The sequence below is a fragment of the Papilio polytes genome, unplaced genomic scaffold (genome assembly GCF_000836215.1).
Source record: "Papilio polytes unplaced genomic scaffold, Ppol_1.0 DF821200.1, whole genome shotgun sequence".
NCBI classification, from domain to species: domain Eukaryota; kingdom Metazoa; phylum Arthropoda; class Insecta; order Lepidoptera; family Papilionidae; genus Papilio; species Papilio polytes.
Window position 1 is genome coordinate 4,285 of NW_013528004.1, and position 10,110 is coordinate 14,394.

General features: G+C 34.6%; 2 protein-coding genes across 4 annotated transcripts; one reads left to right on the forward strand and one right to left on the reverse strand.

Annotated features, from left to right (window-relative positions):
- Positions 1 to 587: 587 nt before the first annotated feature.
- On the reverse strand, positions 588 to 7,874 carry LOC106109536 (ras-GEF domain-containing family member 1B-like). 3 transcript variants are annotated; one of them, XM_013291070.1, is made up of 9 exons: positions 7,693 to 7,874; positions 4,623 to 4,867; positions 4,147 to 4,266; positions 3,790 to 4,029; positions 3,568 to 3,716; positions 2,701 to 2,845; positions 1,554 to 1,775; positions 1,136 to 1,279; positions 588 to 671 (listed from the first exon to the last, which is right to left on the reverse strand). In XM_013291070.1, exons 2-9 carry the CDS (start codon positions 4,782 to 4,784, stop codon positions 588 to 590), a joined length of 1,266 nt encoding a protein of 421 aa, XP_013146524.1. In that variant the 5' UTR covers positions 4,785 to 4,867; positions 7,693 to 7,874. The 3 variants fall into 3 exon arrangements, with proteins under 3 accessions (XP_013146524.1, XP_013146523.1, XP_013146525.1); XM_013291069.1 differs by lacking the exon at positions 7,693 to 7,874 and adding an exon at positions 6,390 to 6,460; XM_013291071.1 differs by lacking the exon at positions 7,693 to 7,874 and adding an exon at positions 6,222 to 6,268.
- Positions 7,875 to 8,011: 137 nt separating this feature from the next.
- On the forward strand, positions 8,012 to 10,104 carry LOC106109537 (dynein heavy chain 6, axonemal-like; the record flags this gene model as incomplete). Its single annotated transcript, XM_013291072.1, has 6 exons — positions 8,012 to 8,281; positions 8,644 to 8,728; positions 9,149 to 9,236; positions 9,342 to 9,558; positions 9,649 to 9,790; positions 9,976 to 10,104. Coding segments are annotated over exons 1-6 (753 nt in total), but the record flags the coding sequence as incomplete, so codon positions are not given.
- Between the last annotated feature and the right edge of the window lie 6 nt (positions 10,105 to 10,110).

Below are 10,110 nucleotides of genomic sequence, written 5' to 3' on the forward strand. Positions count from 1 at the left end.
GAGAGAGAGAGAGAGAGAGAGAGAGAGAGGTTGAAGGGCAAAAGGTGAGGAGATAGATCAAACGACGTCAACGGAGTAGGTAGTAGTTTAAGGAGTTAATAAAAGTTTTAATTGGTTTATCTAGCGTTTTACTTGACAATCGAAGGATCCCAACCACTACATATATCTAATACATATATTATTACTAAAACTATCATTGTATTAGAAAATATAAACAAATTTATTTGCTATTGTTTAAATTGTTTCTGTTGGAAATTGTAAAAGTTCCCAATAAAACGCGTCAGCAGCTATCTACACTAAATATATAGATATGTGAAATGTACAATAGGCTCTAAGTTGTTTTTTGCTATTTTTGCCCAAAATATCTTTCTTAATATTATGAACTTAGCTTATATACTTTAAAGGACAATAGAAAACTATACCAGGGTAAGGACAATTAAGTAACAAATGCTGTGTGGTAAGAGTGGGTGGGGCAAATGAGTGGGGCAAGTGAGTGGGGCAAGTGGATGGGGCAAGTGAGTGGGGCAAGTGAGTGGGGCAAGTGGGTGGAGCAAGAGAATCGAGCAAGACAGTAAAACAAAAGGGTCTTACCTGGCGTGATTGCCTCCAGGTTCGACGCAAAGTTCCAACTGGCGCAGCTGCTGGCCGCATACTGCGGAAGCGCGACTCCACTATCAGAAGAAAACATATTAATTCTTATTCAAGTCATAAATACTGTGTTATATACCTTTGTTTTACAATATTTCATTTTATTTTATAGTATTTTACAAGTAAATTGTAACCTTACACCCAGTCTAGATATACTTATATTTTGACAGAGTAGCTTATGCCCTGTTTCTGTTTACAGAATTAAAAAAGTAAGCCTATAACTTCCTCAACTATACCAATTTTCATCACGATTGATTTAGCCGACCTAGATACATGTAGTATAAACATCCATCCATTTAAACTTTTAAATTTATAATATTACTAGCATTCTTCCGCGACTCCGTCCGCGTCTAATGAAAAAAGTAAGTAGCCTATGAGTTATTCCAGACTTTCGTCATATTTTCATATTTCATCGAGATCCATTCATTCGTTTAAGCTACAAACTCTAACATCCATCCATTTAAACTTTTCTTTTAATATTAATTACCGTCTTCTTGAGCCTGGCGATGGGTGCCATATTGAGTGCGCTGATGATGGCCATGAGGGAGTTGAAGTTGCCGAGGTTGAAGCACTCTCTTGCTGTTGTCACCCACTGCTCCAGCAGACGCGCACGATGTTTGCTCTTCACCGGCTGCAAACAGAACTTAACTACAGTCATATATCATAAAATATTTATTAACATAGACCAAAAGTTATCTAAATTACAATATTTTTCAGATAGCAACATCGGACGGAAGATGACCACACTGCATTTAGATGACAACACTGAACACCCCGCTTTATTTATAAGAGTACAATAATTCAGACAGTCATGTAATCATCCCTACTAATAATAATTATTAATTTTATGATAAATCAATACTAAGTGATCAATAAACTCTGGGTTCTTAATTAAGATTTTTTACCTTAACGATGTCAGTAGCAACGAGATAGCTAAGCCTGTTGAACCAGTCAGCGTAGGCCTCCAGGTTGCGTGTCGTCTTGGGCGCTGCGGGGCTCTTGGCGGATGGTGTGGCGAAGGCCTGTAGGAACTCCTCGGGGCCCACGAACGACAGCCGGTACAGCTCCACAGCGGTCAGCTGACGCGCTAACTCGACCGGCGACAGACCGAGTGTCAAAATATCTCCCTGAAATTTAATAATACGCATATCATATATCAAGTAAAATTTGTAAATTATTGTAGTTTAGTTAACACTAGCTTTCACCCGCGACTCCGTCCGCGTGGAATAAAAAAAAAGAAAGTGAGTAGCCTATGTGTTCTTCCTGACTATCCTCTACATCTATACCAAATTTCATTGAAATCTGTTCAGCCGTTTAGATTACAAACTCTAACAAACATCCATCCATCTAAACTTTCGCATTTATAATATTAGTTAGATTGGTGATAACTGTTAACTAAATTACGTTTAGTCGTATATAGAGGCCATAACTTGTTTTGCATAACTTGTGGAATAAGAAAATTGTTTTTTTCTGTACTACACCTGAATGTAAAGGTCAAGAATCTAATATTAACTAATAAAAAACAAAATTTAATATTTTTTTTACATCAACTTGTACAGACTCTTGGTCCATACTCTTTTTTGCACAGTTTGTTATTTTTTTTTTTTGTTGTATAATCCTTATAACACTAGTGAGTTCCTTTTTTTTTAATGTACATTTTTAATCCAAATTTAATATTACATGCCCTTTTTCTGCTTATTAAATATACTACATTTTGGTATACTTAGTTAAAAAACTAAAAGATGGGACTGAAACATAATTAACCCTCAATTATATTTTCATTGTACCATATGAAATTATACTAACGCAGCGAACAACAATAAATTACTAATATTATAAATGTGAAAGTTTAGATGGATGGATGGATGTTTCTTAGAGTTTGTAGCCTAAACAGCTGAATGGATCTCATTGATATTTGGCATAAAAGTAGAGGAAAGTCTGGCACAACACATAGGCTTCTCACTTTTGTTTTTTTTTTAATTCCACGCGGACGAAGTTGGGGGCGAAAGTAAGTCCTTTATAAAAAGTAATTTATTTATAAACCGTTGTTACCTGCGGCAGTTGTTCTACAGTGCAGAGGGGCGCGGGCTCCGGCAGCGCCTGTTCATACTGTTCCAGTGCAGTGAGTCGGTCCAGTAGGCGTTCCAGTGTGCGCGACACCTCCGCACGCACACCAGACATCTCATCCGACGCACACCTACACATCACCGCATCATACACTTTGGCCCACCATCACTTACTAATATTATAATTGCGAAAGCTGAACGGATCTGGATGAAATTCGACATGCATGTAGAGCACAGTCTGGAAGAACACATAGTCTACTCGATTTTGTGTTTTTTTTTTACCACGGAGTCGCGTGCGAATCCTAGTACTATTATAACTAGTAAAGACCCATGGTTATGATTCTCTTCCACACCAAATATTATAATTATTTAAAATTAACATTTAACATGGTTTATGTAAGAGCTTAAATAATTTTACACAAATGATAATAGATTTAATAGGATTTATTATAAATTTAATAAAATTAAATTTAAACAATAAAATTTAATAAATATTTTGTGTTGATTTTTATATTTTAATGGTTTGGTGCACATTTAGTCAAGTTATTTCAGTGTGCTCTCAACATATTACCATTATAGTATTAGCAGAATAAACAAGACATTATTTCATAACTTGTTTCAATCATATGTATAGAATACTGTACAAATGGATAAATCATTGGAAATGACAGCTTTCACTTCTTATTGACTCAAAAACGCTGTTACTTAAAGTTGATTCTCTTGCTATTATTAATTAAAATTCTCAATGTGACCAACAACAACCTTCAACGTTAAAATAACGAAAATCAAAGACATAAAATTGGGACTCGGGGAATTGGGAAAGTGATGAAATGTTATTTTTACATGTATTTACCTCTGTGTGATAGTCCTGACAAGCGCCATGACGCGGTCGTCGCGGAAGTCGTAGGGGAACATTCCCGTCCACTGTGTGAGCACACGCACCAGCGAGCCCATGTCTGCTAGATCCTTCTCCGGACACTCCAAGCTTTCATCCAACTTGCCCTAACATCACACACACAGTCAATACACATTCTATTCGTGCGAAACGTGTTAAGTAAAAGTGCACTATACTGACTGGTTTGTCATAATTCTTGAAATATCTCTTGCAGAGGTTAGCGAGGAGCTCATGCGGCTTAAGGAAGAGGCGCGAGCAGAGCAGGAATGTGAACGTGAAGGAGGGCGGCGCGCTGGGCCGCAGCATCTCCACCAGCGCCTCCACGCTGGCGCTCACCAGCTGCCCGTCGCGGTACTCCGTCTCCTCGCCCACGCCCACGCCCATACCCACGCCTACGCCCAACCCGCCATTACCCTGGTTCTAAACACCATGAGATATTTTAATAACAGCAACACCAGATGCATTGCCGACCTAAATAGAAAGGGGACTAATTGCACACTCCACTTCCAGATTTAAAATAATATACACATGCAATACCTGTCCAGGCTCCACTTTCTGTGCAGACATAAATGCGAGTCCTCCATTCATGACCATATGCTTGCAGCTTGACTCCGACATCAGTTTGTTGCCTCTTACCATTGAGTAGTAATCATCATTCTGAGAATTATAACATTAACAACTTAATATAATAAAACTGGACTAAAACAAAGGAACACATGAAATTGGAAATGAAACAAAGCCTATGGAGAGGTTAGAAACTTCTACGGATCCTTTAAATAGTATTAACTAAGAATATTAATACTTGCTTAATTACTATAAAAAAATCAAATTGCTACAGTAATACCAATAAGTGCTATGGTTTCCTGCTTCTCCCTTCTGAATGAGAGTGATAATCACTCCAGCCAACCCCAGTCAACCCAAAACCACAGCAACCTCTTAAAATTGCTAGCGATCTCAACAAGCCAATGTATTGTAAGTACTGAAGCATATACTGAAGTGGGTGATGCACTTACATCATAATATGACAATCCAGAGCCGTGCAGTAATGTGGGGTCAGCAGTGAGGGGCACAAGGTCCGTGGAAGAGGCTGCGGTCTCACTGACTGGAGGCACCTTCACCGAGCACCCGCTACATGACGCCTCATTAAGTTTGCTTGCGTAGTAGTACATAGCCATTCAATTCCTCGATATCTTCTAACACTACGCACCTCTTGAGAAGCTGATTTGCCCACTTTATATTAGAGTATCCATTTGTGCTTCTGTCAAATAAGATATTGAATTCTATAGAAATATGTAAGAAATTACTATGCTATCGTAAACTTAATTCATCTCGAATAAAAGTATGAACTATTTTTACATGGAAATCTTTTGCAAATTAACTATTTCTAATTCTGTGCTTTATAATGTTAAAATTATATATGTTTTGATTTTTAAATTGTGTTAAATCAAAGAAAAAACGTCTTGTTAATGCGGTTATAATTTTATAAATGTATCAAGTAAACCCAAATTTTAGAATTATTTAAAGTAAATGTAATAAACAATCACTAGTATATTCAGTCTTCAAATATTTACTTATGGTTATTTTAGTTTTCATAACAAAAAAAACAATGAAGCTAGATATGAAACGAGCAGCTTTTGAATCTTGCTTTTGTTGTTGCCAAAATATGCATTTGCATGAAGAATGATTGGCTAGCAAACATTTAAAACTAATTTTGAACATTGTAACATTTAAACACAACACATAAATAACACAAATCGGAACTGGTATAACTGCACATTTTTTGCATGTCTAAAACTCTCAAATTGTAAATGTAAAAGTAATTTTGGCATGACGGCCCAACCAGAGAAACTATCGGCTGGTAAAAATTCTAGTCTCTTAGTGGTCACCATTAGTAGCCATTAACTCATAATTAAACATTATTTTGATTAAAAATAACAAAATATGCTTTCTCTTTAACTAAAACAGTGTCAATATTCTTTTCTTTTAAAAAAGGTGTAAAATGTTCACTTTACATTGTAATAGACAATACAATGGGTTTTACTTAGAAAACTGTACTATAAATATGTCATCTAGTAATTCTCAGGTTTTTATTATTTATTTAATTAATGTATCAATTTAAAACTGTCTGACATAATATCTTCAAAAATATATATTACTGATATATCAATTATATAGATAAAATCATTCTGCTCATAAAATTGTGAAATATAATCTTACTATCATTATTTAATTTAATATCAACAATTTTAGTACGATAATTATAAGGATTATTTATTTTTATTTCATATTTTAATTATTCTATCCATATTTCCATGAAACTGTAATAATCAATGATTCTTTGCTTAGATGTCTGCTAAAATAAAGTTAAAAATATACCTGCTACCCTGAAGTTTATTGAATACCTTTGGGTGCAAATTTTATTGTATTGATTTTTAAAAAATGGAATCAACTAAAAAAAAAAGACATCTGTTACATATTGACAGAGTACTATCGTATGAATTATTAATGTTAATTTTAACTGAACACATTATTTAAAATAATCAATCCTGAATAAGTAATATGTAAGTATTTTATATAAAATATTATCTCAACGGGTCCGGTTATTGACAGACCATTTCACGCTTTTAAAACAGATGCAGTGAAAGTTGGTTGCGATATATAAAGTTCATTTTTTATACACTTCACTGCACTACTATAATGTTGTAATTAAACCGTAATATAGAACATAATTTATTGAATCACAATAACTATATATTTCATAAATTAATTTCACCAATTACCTAATTTATTTATTAAGAAATAGCGCCAATGTACTAAACAAGGATCGACCAAAGACTATCTAACGTAAATGCAAACGCAGTGCTGCCAATAGCAATGCTTTTTCCCCGGGCGCCGTGACTTCTTTTATAGGATAGGCTATAACATGTGGTACTTTATGCCTATTTGATTTTCGTCATCTTGGCGCTGACCGTCGCTGTTAGTGGCAGTGGTGAGAATTTGAACTAATAATACAGATAGAAATATCTGACATAAAGTACATCAACAGACGCGTTTAGATCTGAGCTAAGTAAAAGTTGTTATTTCCAAGCCAAATACCTATCCATTTATACAAATTATAGATCCATTATTGCCATTCTCAATTGGGAAGAAACGAATATCGATTTTAATTCTTCGTGTTCAAAATTCTAACAATTTATAGAAGCCAAGTAGAAATTATTGCAACTTAACCCGCGACTTCGTCCGCGTGAAATTTGAAAGTTCAGAACTTATGTTCGCCCTTTTATTCAACCTATTACCAAAAGTATTAACTTTTTTGTAATCAGCGTAATAACCTACCGATGCAAGATTCCAAATTTCTAAGCCCGGTAGCTTGTAAGCTGATTTTTTCGTTACCCTTATTGTTTGTGTTCGCGATATCTCCTAAACTATTAATCGAATTTAAATACTGTAAAGGACAATTTTATTCTAACTACATTAAATTATCCTGATAACAAACGCATTTATTTGGATGAGGATTAATATTGAATAACCAGTAAAAGAACGCCGCAAAAAGCATGCGGTTTTTAATGCATTTTGTAAACAAAAAAAGTGGTTATTGTAAGAAAACCGTTAAAGATAGATATATGCTATCGCGGACTTTTCTGTATAGCTTTTTGAGATCCACAATTCTTTAATACATCATTTTTATATACCTCTAACGGATTAGGCAGCGTAAGCCGAAAAAGGCGGCGTTTCTGGAAACACGATGTTTATTAATAATTGATAAACATTAGTAATAAAAAAATAGCCTATGTTACTCACAGATAAATTACCTTCCTGATGGTGAAAGAATTTTTAAAATTCACCCAGTAGTTTTTGAGTTATTTCAATACATACAAAATACAAAAATACAAATTTTTTCTCTTTATTATGTTAGTATAGATATAGATATAGTAGTATAGATTAGTATTTTATTTCAATTTTTTTATTCCCGATTCAAATCACTGCTAACCTACGTTTATTTTTTATTTTAAAAAGATATTCTGGGATTCGTATTTACAGTCCAACAATTTATAAGTGAATATGTTAGAGAAAAACAGCTACCTGTTTACTGCAGATTTTGAAAATCCATAGTATCTGCTGCGGACGTAGATTTTAGATTTGTTATAAACCGTAAATTTTTCACTACTCTTTAGTTTGTTTTAGTAGCGAATAGCGAGTAGCATGAAACAAAAATGTACTGAGAATTCATATTAGTTTTTGCACGGATTGAAGAAATATCAAGAAAGGTTAACTTATTACTAAAGTTTTTTTGTTATTAGTATTAAAACACTACGATAATATATACGAAAAAAGTATGTCACTTTCGATCATGAATTTAAAAATGTTCTTTTTGATTGAAAACATTGGTTGCCAAGGTTATTTCCTTGATATTTCGTTAAACCACTTTAAACTTTTAGACTGTCACAATGGATATTTACATAATATTATGATACATATTTGTTGTTTGTTATATTTAATTTATCAAAAGAGTCATTAATTTAAGTCTACCGTTTGAAATATATCAGTAATTTCAAGAATATTGTGTAGACCGGTCAAAGATGAACGATACAAGACGCCGCTCAACCCTGACCTTGCCAGCAATAGAAACGATCCAGAGAAACGTCCGCCAAGTGCCTACGTCTTACATAAGGTATCAGTTATGTTTCCTAGGTACAATCACGGAAATCGGTATTGTAGTACCGACCTCATTTCGTAGACACATTTAAAAGCTGCGTCCTATTGGTTAATGTTCCGCATCGTCTTAATGCGTAGACAGCTTTTAAGGAGGAACACTGCCGGATTCCCCAACTGTACTTAGATTCAATTGTTTTTGTATAAGAGAAGAAAATACAGTTCATTGTTCACTCTATAATCTACAAGAGACATTAGTTACTATGTTTTTGCTATAAAATTGTTTTTTCTGTCAATATCTTCGACTTTTCCCATTAAAACGTGATTTAATTGTAAATATCATCCCACTTCCCCCTATTTGAATTATATTTCATTTTATAGGAAGCCACGAGATATTCCGTTCCACTTACCGCACAGGAAATTGTTGGAAAAGATTGAGTTTGTGGAAAAGGAACCGGAACCTTTGGTAAACTAATAGGAGTTTCTATAAATATACATAAACATACTAAACAAAAATATAGTTTTATCTTAGCGGCCGAATACTGAAACGGATCTTAAACACTTCGCCGATTACAGACGTCAAAGTTTTAATGGAATTTGCATTTTAGGCGTGGCTTTAAATATTAGAATTTCGTTTCACTATTTGGTCATAAGACTAATAAAACTAACGTTCCAACCTGAATTTAAATAAATTTCCTCATTACACGCGTGGCCTATGATCACACATTTAAGTCGAATTTCAACGCAATCTTTGAATTTAAGGAGAAGATGTAAAAATATTTTAGAAATACTCAATAGTAATCATCCGTGCTCCCCTTCATCGAAAACTTTTGCACGTATGTTTATTAATATGATAGTAAGATTAGTCACGTAATAATTTCCTTAGACTGGCTTCGCTGCAGCGCAAGAAGAAAGATACTTGAGAGAGAGAAGAAGTACTAAGATTCAATTAGAACCAATAAAGCATGAGGAAGGTGCGACGCTTTCATTGTCTTTATTCAATTTCTTTACAAGAAACGAAATAAAAATTATTCGACCTCCCTTTAATATCAGCTATATATAAATATTATATTGTTTAGTCAAGAAAAAGAAGGCAATTAAGATACGGGAGTCGCGGAGCAGCATGGACGTGGAAAGGAAAGAAGAACAGACGGAGGACCCGCTGAAGTTGAAGCCCCAGGTGGCGTCGCAGAAGGAGGTGATAGACCAAGTGCGCGCCAACCCCCAGTGCGGCTTCCTCTACATGATATATGCTGTTCATCCACAGAATGTATACTTCACACCATACTACTTGAAGTACGTTTATCAAAATTAAAAAAAATAATAATTTGAAATACCAAAAATGGTTTTCTGTACATCATTATAATTAACATAATTTTGTCTCAGAGTTGTTAAGTACGACGAGCTAGATAGGAAGAATTATTTCACAATAAGCCCGTGTGGTGTGACGCACTACACCAACGAGATGGTGTTTACCAAGCTCAAGGACTGGGAACAGGAGTACACTGTATTCGTGCAGCTACACGAAGTTAGTATATATGTAAACACATAACTAACCTCACTTTGAGGAGAACAAACCTCAAACTATACGTCTAGAACAATATGGTTTGGTAGTACAATATCATAATCAACATAATAAAACTTTCTTCTATCAGTGCAAATAATAAGCGTTTATATTCTTGAAATAATCGATCAATTTATGTTTGTATACAGATAACATTTTTTAAAGTATACCGTTACTGGAAAGCGTTATACGTGTGGCACAAGTCAGTCCGATTCCGCAAGTACAGTCGGCTGCGCAACGTGCTGTCGCGCCATCTTTTCATACTGACCCCGCCGCTGGCGCGG

Coding starts and splice junctions, on each gene's coding strand:
- LOC106109536 (XM_013291070.1), bottom strand. CDS start 4,784: ATGGCTATGTACTACTACGCAAGCAAACTTAATGAGGCGTCATGTAGC. Junction 4,267..4,622: donor CTGGATTGTCATATTATGAT/GTAAGTGCATCA, acceptor TATAATTCTCAG/AATGATGATTACTACTCAAT. Junction 1,280..1,553: donor TTGCTACTGACATCGTTAAG/GTAAAAAATCTT, acceptor TTCTGTTTGCAG/CCGGTGAAGAGCAAACATCG.